Here is a 25,341-nt window from a genome sequence, read left to right as displayed (position 1 = left end):
GTCTGAACACTGAAACCTCTGTATGTTGATGGCGAATACAGGCATAAATAAGGACTGTGATGAAATCTTACCCTGTAGTAGTCACTGCTGTAGATATCCCTTGACATGCCGAAGTCTCCAATCTTAACCAGCAGGCCATTTCCCACCAGGCAATTACGGGTTGCCAGATCTCTGTGGACAAAGTGCTGGGAGCCCAGGTACACCATGCCCGAGGCGATCTGGGTGGCAATGTGCAGCATCTGGGAAAGGCCCAGCTCTCCGTTGGATTGCAGCGGCTGGCCGTCTACCAGAATCATAGCGTCTGGGCCGTGGGCTCTGAGTAACCAAAAAAACAAAACAAAAACATTGATTTGATGAACTAATATTGATCAGGGAGTTTTCTAGTCTGTTTAAAAGTCAAACTATGTAACTTTTACTGTTTATCTATGATAAAAAACAGTCGCACAAGTAGAGAAGAGTCATAAAGTCAGTGAACTGACTCAGTAATGTCTGTTATGAATCAATATCTATCTAAAGTTTGCGAACATTAGCCATAATAAGCTTCCAGCCATATGGGACCAGAGTTATGCTGTACAGAATTATGCAGAGATTTGTGTTGTTGCTTGTGTTATTTTCTATTTTAAAAGTTACATAATCTTACTCTAACAACAGGATGTTGGAACCTTTAAAGCCTTTTCAGCATGGCAGAGTGTAACCTGTCTGCCCTTTAATAAGTACCCCAAAGCTCCTTAGAGTGCTGATAAACCCTTATCCTGAAAGTATTGGTGCCTTTTTTGTACCTATTGAGAATAATTAGCATAACAAAGACAGTGTTAAAAATATTAAAAAAATGATCTGTAATCTGCAAGCACTCAGGCTGCTTTAACTGCAATGATAAACTGTTGTGTCTGCACAAGTTTTTTTGTTTGTTTTGTTTTGTTTTTAAATTAATTTCAGGGCTGTTATTTGAGTCTTTGGTGGTTTTAGAGCAACATTTTTATGAATCCCAGCCTGTCAGGAATTTTAACCAAACTCAGGCATTTCATCAAAGTGCCCTAAGTCGTACATTTACCAGTGCAAGTTTACAGCTAGAGTTCTTTCCCCGCTTAGTATTTGTGGGTGACAATGAAGAACTCATTTCCTGTGAGAAGTCCCTGCTGTTCTCTTCACCTTCTTGTCTCTATGACTAAAGACCAGGCGCCATGCGGGGAAGTTCTCCCGCTCCCTCTCAGGCTGTCTTTCTTTTACAATCTCTCAGTTTTAGTGCAATTCAATGTTCTTTGCTTTAAGTGTGTGTGTAATAATTCAGCTCCACTGTAGAGGGATTAGTGGGGCTCTTCCATAGTGTGTGTCTTTTTGTCTCTCTGCCTCTATTTTACTTCACAGAAATCTAGTAGTGGCTGAATGACTGCAGGTCGCCCTCCGCTTATCTGAAAGTTCAGCTGGACCCGCACATCAGATACTCTATTCATTCTTACAGATTCCCCACACATCTCATTTGTTAAATGTGACCAACAGGACCAATAGACCAAAAATCAGCCACGTCTTGCACCTTGCATGAAAGAATTTCATCATTCGCGACATTGCCTTTCATTTCAGGAATGATTTCCCAACAGAAAGTCTTCACGCACTCTGAATGCACACACACACACACACACACACGCACACGCACTCACGCTCAATCGTAACATGTCATCTTTTCAACTATTGCTCAAACTTCAAAAACAAGATAGACCACACGCACGCACACACACTGCTGCCGTCAACGCGCTTGGAACAACACACTTCTTTCCCAGACTGCTCCTGTGCACACTGACATCAACTCCAGTGAAGCTTCCCATTACCAAAGCGCTCGCTGTACAGGCATTGTCGCTTTTGTTGCGGCTTATCAGAGGTCACTTCCCCCGGTACAGTCTGACATTACCGAACAAAAGCACTAAAGCACTCATGTTTGCTAACCCACAAAGCTGTAAAGTTGGCTGGATATTGTATCGGTGGCAGGAATTTGACAAAGTAATTTTAGTTTTCTTTCTCTTATTGAAGTTTTACATTTACTTCCTGTCAATAAGTTGACGGACACTTCAGTCTAAAAGTCTTACCAGGAGCCTGAGTGAAAATGCTCCTAGCACAGGTGGCACACCCACACAGACACACATTTGCATTGTAATTAGGCTTTCACCTACTTTAGTTTGCTACTGACTGTCCATATGATGAATTTCTAATTTGCTCAGCCAGCACTAGCCTGGTACATTAAGGTTTAATTGACTTAACCTTCAGTGAAGGACTGACCTGAGGAATTTGTTGAGGTCTCCATGCTTCATGTATTCGAACACCATGATGAGAGGGTCTCCATCTACACACACACCATAGAATTTAACGATGTGATCATGCTGCAGATTGGTCAGCAGCTCTGCCTCCCTCTGGAAGTCCTTTCTTGCCGACAGGTTGGGATCTTTCAGTGTCTGAAAAGGCAAATACAAAAGTCAAATTTACACATTCAGAGAAGGTAAACATTAGAATGGATGGTTAGGGCGGTCGTAATGAGCACACAAGGCCTGACCCAGTCCAAGTTTGGACAAATCAACTAGTGTATATTTTGCAGCCCTCAGTACCTTACAGTCCACTGTGCCAGTCATTTGTCTGATGGTAAATTCCACTTAAAATCTATGGGAGTCAGCTGTAGAACTATATACAGGGTACATAAACTTTATTATAATAATACTGGTACATAAATTGCTTGATGTTCATTTGTTGAAGCAAAACTAGTTTACCACTTAGCAGCCATATGAGGGCAACCTTCTGGACAAAATTGGAAATGTTTGTACAAATTGACAATGACAACTTGAATGTGCCATTACTTTAGGTCTCCTTGAGGTTTAAGACAGAAACATCGTCTCCTACAGAGGAGGAACACAATAAACCATGTTGTTGGTTCATCCTCAACCTCGGGTCCTTTCAGGAACACACTTTCTTTAGCTGTATCCAGTCTCTGGCCCCGTAATTGTGCTGCATTTTAAATTACACACTGTGCTCTTCTTTTTTCTCCTGCTGTCCTAAATAATCCAATCAGTTAACTAATTTTTGGTTTGAATTATCCATTCAGTACACCCAATTTGTCCTTCAATTTGTAGTCGTGCTCGAGGCTCAGCTCGAGGGCTGACGTCTGCAGTTTGGTCAGTCCACCACTTCGGTCCAGACTGAACTATCTCAACAATTATTTCATAGATTGCCACAAAATTATGGTCAGGCATTCATGGTCCCTCATGGATGAATCCTATAGGGGTGCAATGATCCATCAATCTGATCGTATCATATGATCAATGCAAAGTGAAAACAGACATTCTTATCATTGATTTTAAGATACGCCATTATGTTGAAATTCAAATGGCATGTCACTGTCAAAGTAGTACTAGACAGATAGTGGCAAGCAGCCAAGAAAAAGATGAATTTATTCTGTTCTTGGGAATTAGCAGCAGTGGAAATATTTTGGATTTCTGAGAAGAGATGCATCAACAGATGAAGCACATGTCATATGCAACCAATTTAACAAGATAAAATACTCAGACGTGAGAACCTAGCCAGGCATCTCACTCTACTAACTTGTTGCTCTAGTTTCAGCAATAGAAGCTGCTCTCTCTCTTCTAACAATGTTAGAAAGCTAATTTAGACTTAATAGGCTGTGTTACCTTTATTATAAGGCTGAAGTATGTTTTGTGGCTCCACACGGATTGTTTGATTGATTGTTGATAGTACAGGTTGCCAACCCCTGTGCTTGGCCAATTTATGCATTAAAAGTGCTAAAGCTGATAGTGGTGACTTGCAAAAAATATTTTTTCCTATGAACATTGACAGTTAATATTGAGCTGATTTTGATACTTTTGTTAAATGTTCTTATTTTTAAGCATTGAAGGGGTGGCAGCTTCTTCAGTAACCTAAGCAAATATCAATAAGATGTCCAAAGAATTGGTATAATATTGAGTCTTGATGAAACTACTGATGTACACTCCCAGAATCCTACAAATGTGTTGATCATCTCACTATTCCTCTGGTACCACCAAAATGTTTGCAGTTTTTTTTTGAGTGAAATGTCTCTACTACTGCTAAATGGATTACTATGACATTTGATACAGATATTTAAGGTCCCCAGTAATGACCTTACAGGTTTGGTGACTATTCATCTACCATAAACCTGCTGCCACCAGCAGGTCAAAATTTAAACCTCTTCAATATTTTGTTTAGGACCAAATTAAACTCCCTAATAAAAGTAATGAAATTCTCATCAGCCTCAGCTTTACTAACACATCTCTGTTCAATGCTGATTAAAAAAATGTTAGCATACTAAACAAAAATGAAGAACATGCTAAAAGTTAGCATTGGCATGAAGAGGATGTTAGCATTCTGACTTTAGCATTTAGCTCAAAGCACCACTGTGTCCAAGTACAGCCTCAGTGAGCAGCTAGCATTGCTGTCTCAATCAATCAATTTTATTTATAAAGCCCAATATCACAAATCACAATTTGCCTCACAGGGCTTTACAGCATATGACATCCCTCTGTCCTTATGACCCTCACAGCAGATAAGGAAAAACTCCCCAAAAAACCCTTTAACGGGGAAAAACCTCAGGAAGAGCAACTGAGGAGGGATCCCTCTTCCAGGACGGACAGACGTGCAATAGATGTCGTACAGAACAGATCAACATGATAAATTAACAATAATCCTGTAGACTCCTGTCTTGGTGGCCTGGGTGTGGTGGCTCCAAACATTATCCTCTGAACTATTTTTTTTACACCCAGTCATCTGTTACTGCCTCCAGCTCATGTTGTTGATGCACTTGTTTGCCCACATCCTCCCCAAAAGCACCAGATTGACTCCATGGGAATAGAGTAGATAACAGTTGCTGTTTGATTTTTGGGTTCGCCTGATGGTGGATGGTAAACACAACACTGAGTCCACACCAAATTGTGTTAAATTGCCTTCATATTTATCAATAATAAAGCTTTGAAACTGTGTCTGTCCTGATTGAACAGCATTTTCTCTGCTGTTAAATAGTACAGCATACAGTAGGTGGTCAGAGCATGTGAGCCGAGTCCAAAGTGAATTTTTTAAGAAGTTGGAGCAATGCCTCATCTACTGCTCCATCCTACTCCGATTTCACTCTGGTATAGCTTGCAACATGAGTTCAAAGCATGCCCAACCCAGAATGCACCTGTGTATTGTGCACACACTATTTCCTGTCAGAAATCAGCTGCTGTGAGCTTGACAATGGAGTTTACAAAGTACTTTCAAAAGGAAACTAAGAAGTCAGACATGTATACGCTCCCTGTAACACTAATGTAGCTTTTTTCTTTATTTGGAGTGAGTGTTGAGCGATTTGGGTGGACGCGGGGTGAAATCTGAATTACACGCGGAGCAATGTCGAGCAGAGCGGCCTGAAGCGGTTTCGACCGGGGGAGCAGAGGGAGCGAATAGCTTGGTGAGCGAGAAGCGGAAATTCTCACCACTCCACTACGCTCTGTAGGTGGCTATGCATTATATCCACCTAATAATCCTGTACATAGTTTTTTGGCAGCTGGCTGGAACATCCGTACAAAGAGCACATTGATCTGATTGGTAGACGGATCAAGCAAGGAGTACCGTGAACTCCTTTGAAGTGGAGTACACATGAAAAATCAAATCTTGATGGGATGTCGGTTAAAGCCGCCAGTATCAGTAAAAAAGGGGAAAGAAATCAAATAACAGCAATAACATGCCTTATTGCTGCCTCTATTGGAGGAAAAAAGACTCTTGACACCTCATCTGCAACAAGAAAACACAGCAAGTTGCCTCTCTTGATCTCCTTGGCCTGGAGTCCTGCTTTCTCAGCTTGCTGCTGACGTTATTACAGATGGAAAGACCTTGGGATGGAAATACATTTACTCATATGTGCTGTTCTTGCAGTGAAGTGCTGGAGGTGGTTGAGATGTACGGCAGAGTAGGTAAAATGGCCATAAAATTCTATTACCAAATCAAACCGCACTCTTAAGGAAATGTTTCTTGTCTGGGCATCCCTCCAAAACAATACCTTCAAGTGCTCGACTACAATAAATTGAGGCAAAGCGCTGCAATGAATTTTCCCTTTGTTGACCTTTAAGTGTATTCGGAGAGCCTCTTTCTGCTTTATCTCAGACAGGAACATGTTCAGATGAAAATGCACATTGCATTGTGTTTTAAAAATGAAGAGGTCCTTGCAGGGGAGGCTCATTGGAAAACTGCTTTTTCTTCTAACTCTTTAATACTAAGAAAAGGATGTGACAGTCAGACACATCATCATCTTCTTCTCAACTCTTTGGCTAAGTTCTGCTGTCAAGGTCAGGATGGTTTTCTGACTGGATTTTTTTTTTTTTATGCAGGGTGGGTTTGCTGAGTCTGCAACTTAATATTCAGTATTACCCTTCTTCACATTCAAACAGTTGCTCATATTCACACTGGGAGCTGGCAAGCACAATTTAATGTTGAGCACTGTGAAAGCATTGAGAGCCACCATGCAGGGGCAATGCCTCCAAATGCTTTAAGCTCTTTAAAACAAAGCATCCAGCTCACTGGAGTATTAATTTTGCTTGACAGTAATTGCCAGTCCCTAGGCTGATACTTAGACAAGTTTTGAGCGAGTGCAAAGACAGGTAGAGGTTGGGGCACCTCAGGTGGGAGAGCCCTCCGCCTCCAACCAGAGCACTTTTTTTTTAAATCTCTTTTTATCTACACTGTGTGTCAGGTTACAGATGCCAAAACTCCCTACTAACAATGGGCTTCATTCACCAATATCTTCCCAAGTTTTTTGTTAAATTTGTCCTTAAAAAAGGTCCTAAGAAAAGTCGACGTCAGATTCATGACATGTTCTTAAACCGCAGCATTGTTCGCACCTGTGTTCTTATAATGACGAATCCCATTGTCCTCGCAAGTTGACAGCGCATGCCAGTTGATCCAAATTAGCATGTAAATACCTCACAAATTCCAATAAAAGAGCGTGAGACTGCATGGCCGTGTGCACACATAAATTGCAGAAGAAGAAATGTTGAAAGAATTAAGTCAAGAAAGCCCAACTTAAAGTTTGCAGAGGGTAACGTAAAACAAAAACCAAAAAAACTTCAATAGTTCTGAAGTGGAGGTACTTCTGCGGGAAGTAAAAGCCAAGCACGCTGTCATATTGAATCATATTCAACACAAAAAAGACACAAAAAAACCAACAACACATTAATCAACCGACTGACCCGCAAACTGCAACCTTGATGCTGTATAGCATAATTGTCAGGACTGACTGGCTGTTGTCAGGACAACAGAGACGTGTGCCATGGTGCTCTCCAAGCTGTGCATGTGTTTGTGTTTATGAGAGAGGAGTTCGAAGGTGGATTATTTAATGCAATGTTTCTAATTAATAACTTACTCGGAACGCTGCTTTGTCACCTTTTGACCTGAACCACCCGTGATATTTTCAGGCATGATTAATCACTAATTATTAGATTCCATGGTTCCCATTAACATAACTGATGTGAATTGTTTGTTTTTATTTTAGAAGACCATAATGCTTTTTGTAAAGTAGTTATTAAGAAATTTTATAGATATCATTTAATAATATATATTATATTATAATATTACGCAACTGTAGAATTGAAATAAACACAATAACCAAAGTGTTTTGCACAAACTTGTCAGCACAAAATGTGCATGCGTTTTCATGAGTGTGCATAGATTCTGTTTTTACCTAAGAATAAATCCCAAATAACAAAACAAAAGTGAATGATAAAATGTTATTGAAAACTCTCGTTTATGGGCCTCATCCATTCTTTTTAAGAAGAATAGTGATGCTGTTTTATCCTGCATAGTTTACCTTTATTCACTTTCTTGCTGGGGGTTAGATTAGAACTGGGGTGTCAAACTCATTTCAGTTCAGGGGCCACATACAGCCTAACTTGATCTCAAGTGGGCGGAACCAATAAAACCAATGCATAATAATCCATAAATAAAAATAGCTCAAATGATTTCCCTTTTTTTTTGTAAAGACGCACAAGTACAATCTATAAACGTTCAGCCGTTTATAAGATAGATGAGCAACCTGAGATGTTTTAAGAAAAATAAGTGCAATTTCAACAGTATGTCTCAGTTTTTCCACATTCAGTCAGTCTACTTCTCGCTGTCATTACATGTGCATTTAACCATACATTTCCATTTTTTAGCAGAAGGGTTCTACTAATATTGTTTTAGGATAGAAGTCTGATACAGATTCTTTGGTACTGAACTGCTGATTGAGAATATTTCGCACAATGTTCAATATCTTTCAGTATTCTGTGTTTTTTTTCAGAGAACTATATTCTGGTCAGGATGGAAAAGCCTCTGAAGCAGCATTTTATATGAAGCAGCTACTCACTGTTTAACTTGCTCCTAAAACCTGGCACCTCTTACCCTATTCTTCTAGTGGGCTGGATTGGATCCTTTGGCGGGCTGGTTCTGGCCCATGGGCCGTATGTTTGACACCCCTGGATTTGAGGATTGATTTCACTCTCATATGTGTCCATTACTTGTGAAGCTACAATCAGGAGATAGTTAGCTTAGCCTAGCTTATGTGCCACTCTCGCTGTTGGGAGATGTCTGCCAAGAGGGTTTTCTGCCGTAAAGGGATTTCTTGGTTAGGGTTAAGAAAAAAAAAAAAGTGGTTTGGGTTAAAATAGATAGATTTCCAGGAAAACTTTCTCCCATGTGTGCCACATTCCACTCACTATATGCCCTACTAGAAAGATTACTGACTAGAGGCTATTGGTAAGACTAGTGGTACTAGATATACAGTGCTGGTGATTGGACTGAGGAGCGGGCCGTAAAATTCACGATACTGCCTATCACATGATTTGGGCCAACGACTGTAGTTTAATCTAAGCAGATACAATGTAGATACAAGGCCAGGTCATGCCACTGAGTCTCTGCTCTTTGCTTGGGAGAGAGCAGGATTTAAAGGTAGCTTAAAGGTGAGCAAGGTCAGGGCTCGAGACTGATGTCGCCTGTCAGAGGGCTCAGTGATTTATGATGGCACAGCCCACTGCAAGGCCTGGTGATAGGTCAAAACATCATTTAACAGCAATATTGGGCCTCCACAGGAGGGCTCACCTGGCTTTTGGCACATTTCATTGTGTACTTATGACTGCTGTATTTTTTGAATTTAGAGACTGACACATAGAGAGCAGTGCACATGACATGGACATTACTTCTTTTGTTCCACTGTGATATTTCTGAGTGCACTATATTGTGGATAAGGCTTGCTGTTTCCCCTGTTTGTGTAGTGATCTTCTCATCTGACCCTCCACAGGAAAGTCAATAAGTGTAGTACCCAAAATGTCGTACAATTTCTTTTGTGCTGTTTACAACACACATACACACACACACACACACACACGACCACACAGAGAAAACGTACCTTGACAGCCACCAGCATCTTGTCCTTGGTGGGACTGAGGTTGTAACACTCTGCCAAGAAGACTTTACCGAACGCTCCTTCACCCAACTCCCTCTTCAGGATGATGTCTCTCCGCTTTATATGCTGGACAACTAAACAACAGACAGGCAGGGAGAGAAAAGGGGAGAGAGAAAACAGTGACAAGAGTCATTTTAAAGAAACCTTTGCTCAGATATTAAACCTTAGCACATTTTTATGGGACAGAAAGTCATACAATATTTGCAGAAAAATATATTTAGAGGGAAAACTTTACCCCCACATGAATATCATCATCTTTAAAGCATGGGTATGAGCAGATGTAAAAGAGGAAAAGACAGGCAAAGAGGAAGGAGCGAGAGAATATGAAGCAGTCAGACAAGAGAAGCAAAGAGAGACAGAGATACAGTGTACTGGCAGCTGTATGTGCTGCACTGTGGGTGCAGCTACTTTGTAGTACTTAAAATTCTAGTCAAGATTTCAAGTTGCTAAAGATACAGTACCAAATATGTCATGCTGAATTACAAGGACGTGTGCACAAAATGATGCACGAGACATCTTAAATTTTCTCTTTGATGTAATAGTGAATCCATAAAAAACAAACGTCTTGAATATTTGAATACTCCTCTTAATATAAGTGCGATACAGCTTCATTGAAGTGCTGAAAAAAAGAGCAGTTACAGAATATGTGATATTGTCAAACTGTAAAAAATGTTTTATCTAACTTTGAAGCTACTTAAGAGAGAATATTGGGAACATTAGGGTTCAAGTGGTTTTAAATCTCCAAAGTGCAAATAAACTGTGAGATGACACTGGACCTGCTGAGCTGCAAATCCCTTATCTGGATCCGTTGGTTATACTGTTGGCATTGAAACAGCACAGGAGGGACATTTTCTAATGAGAACAGAATTGTAAAATGTCTACTTTGGAAAAATCTCTGTGAGGAAAATAAAGCAAAGCGTGGTGACAAAACAGTCCCTCTGTCACTGTCTATACTTCTTATTCTATTTTCTCCTAATAACTCACTCTAACAGGATCATTTTAGAGTTGCGGGACAGTTAAAGGGGACCTCCTATGCTCATTTTCAGCTTCATAATTGTATATGAGTTTTCTAATAGAACACGTTTACCTGCTTAAATGTTCAAAAAAATACTTCATTTTCCTCATTCTGTCTGTGCTGGAACACCTGTATGCACTCTCTGTCTGAAATGCTTTGTTTTAGTGCCTGTTTCTTTAAGTCTTCTCCCAAAAAGCCCAGTCTGCTCTGATTGGTCAGCATTTCCAGGTACTCTGCATCTTTGAGTCTCTGCTCCGTCATTGTAGCCGGGGAATAACAGAGAAACACAACACTTTCTACAATAATAATCACAACTAACAGCTTCTAAACACAACTGGACATGTTCTAGCAGGCATATGATCCAGAACTGGGGAGAAATTAACAAAATAAGCAAACAAAATTACATGTTTCCCTGAAGTTCACAGGTGGCTACATGTAGTAGTGTAATTGCAGCTAGGAAATGACTGAGTTTAGCGGCACTTTCTCCCATTAAAAAACACAAAGTAAAGCCTCTTAACACAACTGGATGTGTTCCAGCAGAAATATGATTCAAAATCAGTGAAAAATTAACATTTTCATCCAAGATTATGCTTCCCTGAAGTTAGCACGTATCTACAAGTAGCAGTGTACTTGGAGCCGGGAATGACTGCATATGGTGGCACTTTTTCCCATTAAAGACCACCAAGTAAAGCATCTTAACACAACTGGATATGTTCCAGCAGAAATATGATTCAAAATCAGTGAGAAATTAACATTTTTAACCAGGATTATGCTTCCCTGAAGTTAGCACGTAGCTACACGAAGCAGTGTACTTCGAGCCGGGGATTAACTGCATATAATGGCACTTTCTCCCATTAAAAACCACCAAGTAAAGCCTCTTAACACAACTGGACATGTTCCATCAGAAATATGATTCAAAATCAGTGAAAAATTAACAACATCTTTAACCAAGATTATGCTTCCCTGAAGTTAGCATGTAGCTATACGTAGCAGTGTACTTGGAGCCGGGGAATAACTGCATATAGTGGCACCTTTTCCCATTAAAAACCAACAAGTAAAGCATCTTAACACAAATGGACATGTTCCAACAGGAATATGTGGAAAAATTAACAGTATTGGCCAAGATTACATGCTTCCCTTAAAGTAAGCATGTAGCTCCAGTAGCACAGTATTCCTCCAGCTGGGGAATGACTGTGTATAGTCGCACTTTCTCCCATTAAAAACAAACAAGTAAAGCCTTTTAACACAACTAGACATGTTTCAGCAGGCATATGATCCAAAATTGGGGAGAAATTTTGAGGATTACTTATGTTTACCTCATTATTTGAAACTTTGGCACCATTTAAGATGAACATCCTACATTGTAAAATTATAAATATGACAATTAACAAAAAGCATATAGGTCTTTCTATTTGCGATGTTGTGCCCTTCAGCTGTTTTTTTCCTTCCATAGTCTTCCATTGATTAGCCTAACAAAACTGGTGGCCTAAATCTTGCAAGTTGACCACACTCAGGCAGAAAAAGTGAAAAAGCCATAGAAACAGGAAGAAAGAGAAATTGTGAGAGAGAAAGTATGGAGCCTGGCAGGTATCAGGGGTAAAAATGTTACCCCTGATACCTGCCAGGCTTGGTATGAAAGAGTTGGGAGAGTGTAGGAGTTGTTGGCTCATGAACAGAACTGCTCTTCAGGCCTGACTCTGAATAAAACATGACAGCTTGTAGGTTTACCATGAAATCGCACTGCTTCTATAAAGGCCCACACTTACACACACACACACTTATATATTTATACATAGTTTCCCGACAAGACATTTAGACGATGATGAGAGGCACTACGTGAGTGCTTCACATCACGATATACAAGGTTGGACGTCATGGTGAGGTGTAGAGTGGTTCTCTCTGCTTTTAATGAATTAAAATAAACAAGCATGTTTAATGCTCAGCAACAGGAAACAAAACCATAGGTAAAGGGCCAAAACAAAGTTATTAAATATTAAACTGAATCATGAATTAGAAAATAAATTAAATGTGAACCTCTGGTATTAAATTAAATTCTAGCAGTTGCAATCAGTCTCCAATATTTGTCTAACCATTATATGATACAGTATATAAAGGAGAATTTAAAGAAGTTATTATGTTATTTATTCATACCCAAGGACAGATAATTCAGTGTTTGTGCACCACTCTTCTGTTAAGCTGACCAAAGCCTTTATGAGCTTGGACTTCACTGCAAAGGTGTACCAGCATCCATTCCATAGACAATAAATACATGAGGCACCATGAGATGATAACGCAAGGCATTAAAAGAAGGAACCAGAATTTTAATCTCATTTAAAATAAAGCTAAATCACTTGATCTTATGCAGCAGAGTCAGGTTTGACAGTGGCATCACTAATTCAAGGCTCACTTCTGCATCTTTTATCTAGGATAAAGTTGTGTACTAAATATTTGCAGGTATTGACTTAACAGTCCTTGGGAAATTATGTACTATTATGTAGGAGAGTTTATTTCTTCAGCTGTAACAGCCGGCTCTTGACTAAAGACTAAAGGTGCTGCTGAGACATCCTGCATCAATTTCACAATATATCTTCAAGGTTCTTACAGGTTCTTGTTAGCCCGGTCACCAAATTGAATGTGTCTTTGGTCGATGAGAAAACTTCCAGGATCTTTATCCATCCTCCATCTGTGTGTTCTTTTTACCACACTTGGCGGTCGCATCATCACATATCATAGAAAATATGTCATTGAGCACACAAGACTATATGTACTGAGAAAACACTGATGTCCCTGCAGCGAGAGCTCATGAGCTGTTGCATCTGTTGTCATCAGCAAATATAACAGAGAGGCATCCTGAAACTTCAGCTTCTCCGTACACTTCAGGCTATTTGATCTTTTTCTACAGATGAATCGGTTTACTTTAGCCTACAACTTCCAACTGACCTTTCACTGAGTCCTACCATCTGGTTATAGTTGCTATGCCTGTCTAACTTTCAGTTGTCACACGCCACATATGCAGGTTTCAGTGATGATCTTGGCAGAATTACTGGAGGTAAGGATCCAGTATTATTGATGCTAACATATCGTCATCTTTAAGATACACCTTTATTATGAAATTGCCATGGCATGTCTGTGTCAGACAGTTCAGACAGTGCTAACAACCCAGTACCAGACAGATAATGGTAAGCAGCCAAGAAAAACACAATGTGGATATTCACTGATATCGTCTCATATGGATCCTCCAAGGCTCCTAAATAATCTAACTGAAAACGTATCATGGCAGACTTTCAGATATCAGCAAATAGGGCATTATTGTCCAGCAAATTGATATAATATTGTGTTGTGATGAAACTAGGGATTTACATCCCTAAGAATTATCATTCGACAGTCTTAGTAACTTTTGAAACAACAGGTCCTTTGTTTCAGACAGGTAGACAATAGAAGCTCATTTCAGCTATATCATGCAAGCTAATTATGCTAATGTTGGCTTCATAAGTTGACTAAAAATAACTGTCTGCAGCTGGCATTTTAATGTGTCCTGCTGACTTGTTCTGAAACAAGAGTCCTGTAAAAGGGTCTTGAATATGCACATAATGGCTATGTACATGATATGCTACAAGAAAAATAGTTAAGCTGCACGTTTCCAGGAAAAAGTCAGCATCCTCCCCAGCTAGTGATGCATTTCTAAGATGTGAAAATAAGATATTAGCATTTTTCTTGTGTTGAAATAACCCTATTGGTCAGTTTTGCTCACAAACTTGGACAAGACAGAGGTTAAATTTATGCTTTATAGTATAGTAACTGGTCTTTTTATATAAGAAAAGACACTTTGTTTGGCAAGTGTTATGCTATGATAGGTAACAACCTTAGCAAAGGTTAGATTGTAAACTTCCCCAATCTCAGAACCCATTGGTTATCGGTGTGACTGCTTCAAGTCTTTGGGGGCAATGGCCAATATATTTCAAAGATGGTTTGGCCAGCGGATATCCAGGCCAAGACTTTCTCTTCCATGCACTGGTCATTTCGGCTAATCTCTATAAAACAGACATCTGTCGGTGAAGATTCTCAGTCATCCAGGTCATGGTAATCATAAGCACTATATCGTTGACTAAGTCATTGACTCTGCAAGGGTTCACACCCACACAGGGTTTCAAGGCTGCAACTCCATACCAGTCATTTAGAATTGAAGAAGCTTCTTGGATGAGAGGTGAAACGTCTTCAAGAAACTAAAGCAAGTCCAGCTGCCTACGATATAGCACTTATGAAACAGACATCTGCCAACCCAGTATCACGGCGAAGAGTGTAATACACCCGCAAGCCATTAACGAATAAAAAATAAAGAAATCAGGCATGTATCATCATCTTTCCTGGCGGAGAGGGGGCTGGGAATGATCTGTTTATTTTTCGTGGGTCCGTAGGCATCGAAAAAATTATCGCCCCCTGCTGGTACTGCAACTTCAAGGAGGCGTGTCTTTTACACGCCTAGGCGAGGTAAACCGTGACCCTGACACGGGATCCCCTATGGACCGGCGGGTGTATTATATGCTTCACCGTGATACTGGGTTGCATCTGCATATGAATTCATCATCCATTCATACATCATACAATATCCAATGGGTTCCCAGATTGCTTTTCAGCCAATATGTCAATTTCAACAATTTCAACCACAACAACAAAATCTTGTCTTGTTGCCTATATTCTGTATACATAAGCAGATCTCAATTTCTATGGATAAAAACATCCCCATATTTAACAGCTGACAGAGCTGCTGATGTTAATCTGCACACAGTGAGGTAATCCTACCCAGTGGAGGTGCTACAGGTCTTTTAGGAAACCTGGGACCCCACAAAATGTAGTATGAAATGTCACTGACCTTGAAAGTAACATTAAGATATGGTCAGGTTGTAGGTTGTAAGCTAGATAGCCAGGCATGCTAACATCTGCAGTCTATGTTAGAGCAGACAAACACACTGTTTTATCCATTACTTACACTTTTGTTCTTGTGTTTCTGATTTTGGAGAGTTAAAAAAACAGAACCCATCATCCAAACTCTTCATGTATGGAGTATCTCTCTTTCTACAGCCCCGTGCTTGACAGGCTGCACTGCCTAGTTATGGTTGCTAAGCAATGACTGAACAACTGCTGTTGAAAGGGAAGGGGTTTAAGTCAATTTAATAAATACATACTGTATCTACGGTGTGACTGGTTACCACATCACAATTTTCCAGTTCATTTATTTGAACTCTTACCACCTGTGATCTCGCTATGCAACTAGATGATTTGTGGTGAGAATAATAAATTGGAGGCAGCAGGTCCATTTATTTCTTGCACCGATTGCTGTGGCTTTATCCGAAAGGAGTTAACAAATGGTGTAATCGCTAAAATGCTTTCCCCATTCATAAACACAGATTACTAGTTTACAATTTGACCATTCCTCTTTTTTTCTGTGATATCCGCATAATCACCAGACCATCTGGTCGTGATTATGTCAAGGTGATTTATAAAAAATATCACCTGCTCCACTGGTGTTCCCGTCAGACTGTATCTTAACCACCATTTCTGAAATCAGTGTTAAATATGAAGACATGTCCCAGTTTTAAAGTAGATCAGAACACAAGTGTCTGCAGAAACTGGCAGTCAGTTTGCCGGGTGAGAGCCCCACCAGGGACACTCACACATCACTGCTGTCAAAGCTTCATCCTCTAAAAATCTGCTTTCCAAGAGCCGAGAAAAACATCCTTAAGTCGATACACATACATTTTAATTCAAAATGTGTTTTGACTCGATTTCGAAGGCCAAATGTCTCTGACACTTTCTCAGCTGATAAAGGAACTGAGATTTGTTTCAAGTCTTAAGAGTTTCCAGACTTAACATCTATTCCCCACTGAATCCTATCTCTCCTTCTCCACTATTGTACTTTCTTTAAGAAAATATGAATAATCTTTTATCTCTGCTTTAATTCTTTTTCTGTGCACGCCTCCATCATTCACGATCATTCAAGGATCAGTGTTGGCCTTATTATCGCTTGCCTGTCATGCTGATGATCCAGGTATTGGAGCTTATACTACTGTTGCACCCACCATTAAGCCTCTATGTATGAGACAGTTGGTGAAATGCCCAAAAAATGTAAAAATGTGAAGGTTTTCATCTATCAGCAGACGGAGGCTCAGAGACTGTTTCAACCACACAATGCCAGAATATGATATGATTTTTCTAACTTTCCCTCAGAAGTTAGTATGCGATTGTTATCTTGACTTTTACTTTATGTATCTTCTCCTTCGCAGTGAGGTGAGGTGATATTTCAGAGATGGATTTCTTATCTCACATGTGCAAATTGGTAATCTGCATCTGTTTTAATCATATCTTATCAGTCTTATCACAATATCTACACTTCTAACTTTGACATGATTTAAATCAACTCAACTGAGGCACACTCACTGTGAAACACTGTCCACTCTCCCTTCTGATATGTCTGCCCACTAATCACACAGAGGTAGTCACCCCTCACTGCTAGATGAACTCTTTCTGCACTTTTACTCCAGGAATTGTTGGTAGGAACCGTTTTTTGCTCTCCTTAATGCATTATAAGTTACCCACTGTGATCTGTTATTTGACAGGTTACACTGCAGTCGGAAAGCTAAAATATGCCTTAACTGTAGGTGTCAAAATGTGTCAAGAATTAAATGTAGCTGAGTGGAATAACTGATGAGAGCTCGACTGATAGTTTGACAAGCTATGTGGACTCTTCATCAGGTAGCAGAACACTGGTGTCACTTTTTCCTTCCTGTAAGATAGATAGATAGATAGAGCACTTTATTATTCCTGGCGGGAAAATATTTTAGATGATTTAAGATGAACATCGCTGCCAATTTAGCAACTTTGTCACCAGATTTGGAAACTTTTCAAATCCGATTATTCAAAAAAGACACTCTAGTGTAAACAGGCTGATACACTGGACCACACTGATGTATAACAATATAAGATGACACAGGGATATATTGTTAAACTGTAAGTCATACTGGTATTGATATAAAAATGAGTCCATCCATCAGTACATGGTGACTGCACTGAGGGGTTTGCATATAGACCAATCTGGGGCGGTAAACAAGTTGACTTTTAAACCTGCAAAACTGTAATTTATGACATTTTACTTTTAGCTGTTTTTGCCAAGAAATAGGACAGGGAGGTGCTGTTGAAAAATATGGTCAGTGAAGTGCTACTGAAGTAAAGGTCATAATATCAAACACTAAAGCTGGTCCAGTTTGAATATATGCCTTAATTTCTTTTTTCACCTGCAAATCAGCAAACCACGGTGCAAACTACAGGGGAGCCAGGTGAAGCTGGCAACTCTAAAGAAGACATGAGCTTACCTCAAAACATGATTTGTGAAATTTTGTGGGGTCTGTTATATTGACAGTATCCTATTTTTGGCATGCATTTCTGTTTTCCCCTTCTATTTTTCTGTATTTTCATTATCCTGGATCATGCCTCAAATAAGGCTAGTGATGATTTATGATGGTTTGTTGTTACATGACCCTCCAGCCCGTTCTCATTCCCAACTCGTCAAATGCTACTGCTTTGTCAGTGATATCGGCATCAGATACTAATGGAAGAAGGCACTGTTGGCGGCGGTATGATACTCCACCAGGCAGCGTCAGTTGATAACACCACTGGAAGACATCGGTCTGTAACACTGTCTGTAACAGTGCAATATAAGGACCTGGAAAATCCCTGTAGGGCGGGCAGTTAGAGAGATGAATGTGTCCAACAAACCCTGGACTTTTAGCCAGGAGCCTGCTGTTCACTTCCTGTGTGAATGTTGAGCCAAACCACCTAAGCCTAATCACGTGCTTTTGTTGCACAAGTTTACCAGCCTTGCAAATGTATTTTGAAAAAGACTGGATGCATCTAACGAGCGTAAACTGACATGGTGTCCAAAACATCAGCAACGGAGTTTCCCTAGTGTGTCATATAGATCTGAAATCCCACTGACATCAAGTGGTGATATTTGAAAAACTGGAATGAGAATTGGACCCCGCATTTAGTATCTTAATTGTGTATAGAAGTTATGCTCATCTGCAAATGATGAGTAACTTAAACCATTGTGAATGAGGACTCAGTTGCTTGTAGGCCACCTGGCACGCTCTGCTTTTAATTAAATGCTCAGATATTTGTGTGTATATAGGCTGTTTTTCTATTTGGCCCACTCATGTCTTGTTTGTGCCAATAAACCATAGAACATAGTACATCACTATGCAGAGTTTACTGTGCCCTGCTTTAGTTGGCCGTATTATCATCATCATCATCATCATCATCATCATCATCATCATTATCATCATCATCAGCCTACTCTGATGTTTGGTTTTGATACCCGTGTGGAGGTTTGATGTGGTCATTAGCTGAGTATTATTTATCAGATGTGCTGACATAAAGCAAATAGGCTGACACACTTGCAGCTGAATGTTTCTTTGCAACAAGAGTGGCAGTCAGTCGTGCATGTTTGCACACTGCACCAAACCATACTGAGCTGTGTTGTTGTTAGCTGAGGAAAATTCCACAAGCCTCTAATACCTGAAGTTTGGTTAACAGTAATGTACTTTAATGTGGCCCCCTAGGGAAAATCATTGCTCATTCTGTTTTTAGTTTTAGTAATTGGCCCACACACAACACACACACACACACACACACACCAATGTGGAGAGATGTCAAAATGATGGGTTGCCACAGCACAGCACCCCAAGTAGTTCAGGCTCTGATGCCTTGCTCAAAGGCTACTTGGAAGTGCCAAGGATATGAACTGGAACCCTTCCCACTACCAGTCAATCCTCCGTATCTGGTCTGTGCTGGACTTGGACCGACAACCCTCCACTTCACAAGTTCAGTCTCTACGGACTGAGCTTCTACAGGCCCAGTTCATCTTAATTCATCTCCTGCACTCCCTCTGTGTCCTGGTCGAAATTTCACAGTGTATGTGTTTCATAGTGATGTGGCTGACTGAATAAATTGTGCATTTTATCTTGGAAAATTTATATTGCAAGAATTCATAGATTGCAAATGAATGATCAAAACTTGCAGGTACTGCTGGTTGGGTTGTTACACAGAACTTGTTATACAAACTAGTGTTATAACCCTGAAAAATCTTCCACAAATGCATTGACTAATTTCTACGGAGCCCAGGATGTGCCATGGAGAGAAAAAATAAAGAAGTCCAGGCCACATTTTACTAAACTGAGCAAACAAAATGCTGTTGTGTGGCCTCGAGTTCCCTCATTTTGGTTAATTTGTGTGCTCAAGGTAAATGTAATGTTACAGAGAGCCAGCACAATAAATCAGCCTGTCTCCAGGGGTGAGGTTACTTTTTTATTTGATATTAATATATTTTTTGCAGCACCGTATCAAAGCCTCAATTTCTCCCAGTTTTTGGATATGTTGGAAAGCTAATTCAGGCAGATATTTCACAGTTTTAGTCAACTCGAAATAATCAAAATGATGATGCAGTTGAGCTCATCGAACTGAATGTCTGTCCAACACACCTGTGACTATAGGCTTAGTAAGGGACCGTAGTAAAAGTGCAATACAACCTATTCAATATACAATAATTTTATTGTTTTTCAACATAGAAATTTCAAATCACTATTATAGAAAGTGGCAGCCCGTAAACATTCCAAGTGTCAGCTAGTAAAATAAATAACTAACTAATGTAGCAAATCATGGTTATCAATGACCTTTTTTCTTAATTATGCACATTTCAATGTTGTGATGTCAGTAGCTTGCTCCTTCATGAGTATATTGACGTGAAACCACCTCTGATGTGTCTCTGACATTCCCTCACAACGTTTACAGTTGTTGTAAGATGAAACTGTGAGATTGCCTTCAGCAAATCCCTTCGCATCATTATCAATGACCTATTGCTTGAATAAGTACATTTCAAGGTTGTATTTTCAATAACTTGCTCATTGGTGAATATACTGATGTCAAATCATGTCATGTGTCTATGACATTCTATCACAACTGTCACAGCAGGTAGTTTCTGGAAAAGCCCTTAGCAAATGTCTTAGCATGAATTATCAGTGACCTATAACCTCCTATAACCTTAAATATGGACATCTCAAGGATATAATTTCAATAACTTGCTCATTTCTGAATATATTTACATCAAATCACACATCATGTGCCTGGAACATTCTTTCACAATAACCACAGTTGTTAGTTTGGGGAAAAACAATCTTGATGTCCAAGACACACGAGAAGTGATTTAATCTAACCCTAACCCTAACTTTGCCTATAGTCACAGGTGCATTGGATGGACCCTCATTCATTGCGCTCTCAACTGCATCGTCATTTTTGATTGACTAAAGCTGTGAAATATCTGCATAAGCTAGCTTTCCAACATATTCAAAAACTGGGAGAAAGTGAGGTTTTGACACGGAGCTATTGAAGATAATAGCTGCGAAAAATGGCAAATATCAGATATTAAAGTAACTTAGAAGAACTTACTGTGCTTAAATCTACTGAACAGTAATCACACGGATTAGTTAATAACTTTGCTTCACAGATTTACCATTGCACTTTGATAACATTGTTGGAATCAAGATTGACAATTTAAAACTATAATTATCAAAACTGATGCAACAGAACCAGAGACACCACCTCATCAAAACCTGATGCATGCATAACCCATAATGCAACTGGGCCGCTGACAGTTTGGTTGGAGATTTGGAGGCGTTAGCTGCTAATGTAGCCTCAAGCATGCAAGCTTTGAGCAGAAATGAGGAGAGAGCTATAGAGGTCTCATTTCTTTCTAGCTCTACACCGTCAGACTTTGAAACTTTAGCCCCAAATGACATCGAGCTTTTATCAAACTTCACACAACTCTCTCTGCATCAACAGAAGGCTTTTTTTTTCACATATGCAAAAATAAAGCCAAAGATCTACACACAGATTAAGATGTGGAGAATCAGTGGAGTTTCATGTAAATATAAAATTAGTTTTAATCCTTAGTGACTGTTGTCATTATAGCTTATATACAGCCAAAACACACTCGTTTAACTTATTATGGCTACAATAATAATAATAACAATAACAACAACAACAACAATAATAATAATAATGATAACACTTAAATATAAACAGTGTATTATCGTCATAGCTGGGTGGTTCGGTGAAGAGATTCCAGGTTATTGCCTGGTAATTGACTGTAAAACTGTTAAATAAAGTCTGCACAGCTGCAGCAAATTAATGAAAGAAAATGTGGAGTCCTCCTGAGGATACCACTGTGTCCACCACTAATTCAGCGACATCGAAAACCTGTTTAACTCACCATTTGTACCAGTTGCCCTCTCTTACTTATTTCCCAGATGTAAATATTCCATCTAGGTTTGTTGTCCTCAGCAGCTAAATAGCCGCTGACCACCTTGCCCCACCCCACTGATGGGAATGAAGCAGCTATTATGGAGCGCGCCTATTGACAGCGACGGGGAAGAGTTACTTTAACCTTCAGTTTCCTCTGCAGGCGGACTCAGGCTGCATCCTGCAGCCTATTTACCCAGAGTGGCACGCTGAAAAGCCCTGAGATTAAATCTCCATCCCACAGCTCAGCATCATTCATTTGTCCTGGCTCACCTGAGGCCTCGATGCCAGCAAACATTCTCCCTGGAGGCTGAGAGACGACGCAGAACCAAATGTTACTCAGGTCAGGCTGCTGGGGGAGCACACATGTTTAGAGGGCTTTGTTCTCCACCTGTGTGTGTGTGTGCATGTCACCACAACGACTTGCCAACTTCCCCCAGTTTCAGTACGTGTGGATGTCTGTTTGCGTGTGCATTTGAAGGTGTGTTTTTCTCCATCTACCTGACAGCTTTGTGCATTCATGTGTGTGTCTCTGCCTCACAGGTGTGTGTGTGTGAGTATTTTTCTGCCTGACAGCTTCCTTGAGTGTGTGTGGTGGGTCGATCGATTTGTGCCTCCTGGTCATTGACAACATGTCTTTTGCAGGGTGAATGCTTTAACAGTGAGATACGGTGGCTCAATCAAAAATACTGAGGACATCCTTCCAAATTCTTATTTCCTGCATCAGCTCTACATTTAGATACTTTGTACATAAACGTATTAATCAGTAATTATAATTCACTCGCACAATTTTTATCTTCGGGACAAAGAACAAAACAAGACACTGCCACATTAGGTCAGATATCATAAAACATTACAGCTTCAAATTAAAACTCAAGCATCTTCTGAATGTTTATGACTGTTTATCAGTCACATATTTTCTGATTATTGCCACAAACACAAAGGATTATTAAAGCATTGTATTATAATACTTAATATGTAAATGTTTCTATTCGTCACTGAGATTTTATAATTATATTCTGTCAGTGTGACTTAAAAAAGAATCAGAAGGAAATTAAATTCACTGAGATCACTACTGCAGGACTGACATTAGCTTTTTTGCTCACCAGCCTCTGTGGCTAGTGGTTTTCCAATGCTGATAGCCACTAGCATTTTCAATAGCCACATTTTGCTGCTGGGAGATTTATTTGAATAAAGTTCACAATGTTGTATTACAATTACTTGAAGAACTAAATTCACAACCCTTTTTAATGTAGATGACCACTGTAAGCACCTACAGCCATCCAATGTTCAGTTCCTGGTTGTGTGTAAAGCTCCTTTTGTATAAAAATATGCAACCGATTAAGACAAAGACATAAAAATAGTAGCTCCTCATTGCATTCAGATGCAGGGGTTTAGAGCATAAATTGAAAAGATAAAAACTAAGTGAAAAATAGCAAGAGATAGACTTTGTCTAAATATTTATCAACAACTGCAATGAATAATAAAAACTAGAAGAAATCTATCCAGTGGAGAATAAATTCATTTTGTCTAATCAATTCAATTTGTGTTTTCTCCAGGGCGGATGAGAAAACAAATGCATGAGGATACATTTTGTTTTCATTGATTTGGAACAGTGGTGCAGGTGTCAAAGACAAACACAATGGTCTTACCGGGGACTGAAGTAACATTTTGCTCACTGGCAACTGTGGCAAAGTGTTTTCATCATAAAAGTGAGAAACATTTCAAACATTCCCTTATTACAAAAACACTTTCCCAGAAGTCAGCAGGTCACACTAGGCTGTAAAACTGAGAAGCATCTCTTGTGCTGTGAAATTGAAAATACTAAATACATTGAATAATAAAATATTAAGCTTGTGCATGAAGCTGCACACACACATAAATGGTGGTGAAACTGCTTTGCGCCAGCTATGGCGTTGTTTTCCTATAGGGGAAATGGCGACGCAACTTTGACCTCAGCTGCCGCAACTATAAAATACAGCTGTATGTGACATAACCAGAAGCGACACATGCTAGCAGGGGAGGTAAAGAGTGATGGAAGAAAAACTCAACTACTTCGCTGAATTCTATGATACAACATAAAAACATATCACGATCTCGCCAGGACAAGTAATGCATAGTGATATGTCAGCATGCATGCGCCACCCACCAAAGTGACTGTGTTACACACAAATACTACCCGCATTTGGTGGGCAGGTGCTAATGTCAAGCCCTGGATCACTGTAATGTACTCATAGTTTAGCTTGCCTACAAAACACGCACCACAGGAAGCTAATAGTTAGGTGAGAGGTACTCATCCAGCAGATAAGCACATACAAAAAGCTCTCCGCCATTACATTCAGTGTTGCACAGGGGCTCTGTGTCTGTTGGCATCATTGTGCGATTGTGACATGAACAACCAGCACTTACTGTTGACTCTCAGTGGGTATCTCCTCCTAACCTGCTGCGGCTGGCTGCCTGCCGGCCTGTGTTTCTGTCCCTGCTGCTGGGCCTTGATGAACACTGTGTCTATGTGTGAGTCACCACCTATGCATGGCTGAGCTATAACAACAAAAAATGTATCATACATAAAATCATCCTGATTACATTTGTTTGAGTATAAATTTGCAGAAACAAAGAAAAGGCCAAGCTCATGGAACAAGCTGGCAGCTGGAAGCATAAACGGCTATTTTAGTAGCATTTCGGAGACATAGGCCCAATTCCGTCATCCTGCCTAAGGCCTAAACCCTGAACTCTCCAGCCTTAAGGACATAACTGACATCACCTGGGAAGTGTTGGAGTGCAAGAGACTGCAAGGGCTCGAAATGATATAAACAGGAAAGGGACAGCACTTTAAGACATACTACTTTACCTTGACGACGCCAAAACAGTTCACACCCAATTGTGGGTTTGGGAGGTTTTATTTTATGATTTTTACAGTCTTCACGGTCAAGGCACCTCTGGGGTCTCTGTTTATGATTTGAATGTCTTCCAGGCTCTTGCCTTACAGAGGGGATGAGAGGTACTTGTCAAAAAATTCAATTTACTATTTTTTGTCAAAACAGCATCATTAACCCTATGGGCCTGAACGACGCATAGTGCATCCAAATTCACACCTGTTCTTCTCTGTTGATTTTCTCCACGACCGTGCGTCAGAGCGAGAAGCCACGCATATCACGTTAAACAGCGGAATTGTAGCTTTCCGACAAGGCCAATGTTTTCACAGCGAAAAAAAAAAAAAGAGAAAGTTACACTAAAATTATGTATAACAGAGCTTTCATACAGCTCTGCACACACATTACTCTTGGATGGATTACTCGCGAATGCAGGCTGGCACAGAAATGCCACGCTAATCACATGAAAGCGCAGGAGCAGAGCTTTCCAGTGATACCACACACATCATTGTGCTGTCATCCCATCATGCTATAAATCCAGATTAACTGTCTACAAAATAAAAACCTGACGAATTTCTTTACAATCCATTATACAGATCTTGTTATCAGTCACTTCATATAGTGAGGAATAT

At 39.9% G+C, this 25,341-nt stretch overlaps 1 protein-coding gene across 5 annotated transcripts in view; it reads right to left on the bottom strand.

Annotated features, from left to right (window-relative positions):
* The window catches only part of ntrk3b (neurotrophic tyrosine kinase, receptor, type 3b), a 256,863-nt gene that overhangs the window by 34,734 nt on the left and 196,788 nt on the right, over positions 1 to 25,341 (bottom strand). For all 5 annotated transcript variants that reach the window (XM_050048751.1, XM_050048777.1, XM_050048759.1 and 2 more), the window contains 3 exons: positions 9,419 to 9,549; positions 2,269 to 2,441; positions 72 to 315 (listed from right to left, as the gene is read on the bottom strand). In XM_050048751.1, coding sequence (XP_049904708.1) covers positions 72 to 315; positions 2,269 to 2,441; positions 9,419 to 9,549 — 548 coding nt within the window. The remainder of the gene's footprint in view (positions 1 to 71; positions 316 to 2,268; positions 2,442 to 9,418; positions 9,550 to 25,341) is intronic.

This window comes from Epinephelus moara, chromosome 1 (genome assembly GCF_006386435.1).
Source record: "Epinephelus moara isolate mb chromosome 1, YSFRI_EMoa_1.0, whole genome shotgun sequence".
Classification (NCBI taxonomy): domain Eukaryota; kingdom Metazoa; phylum Chordata; class Actinopteri; order Perciformes; family Serranidae; genus Epinephelus; species Epinephelus moara.
This window is presented reverse-complemented; position numbering and strand designations above follow the sequence as displayed.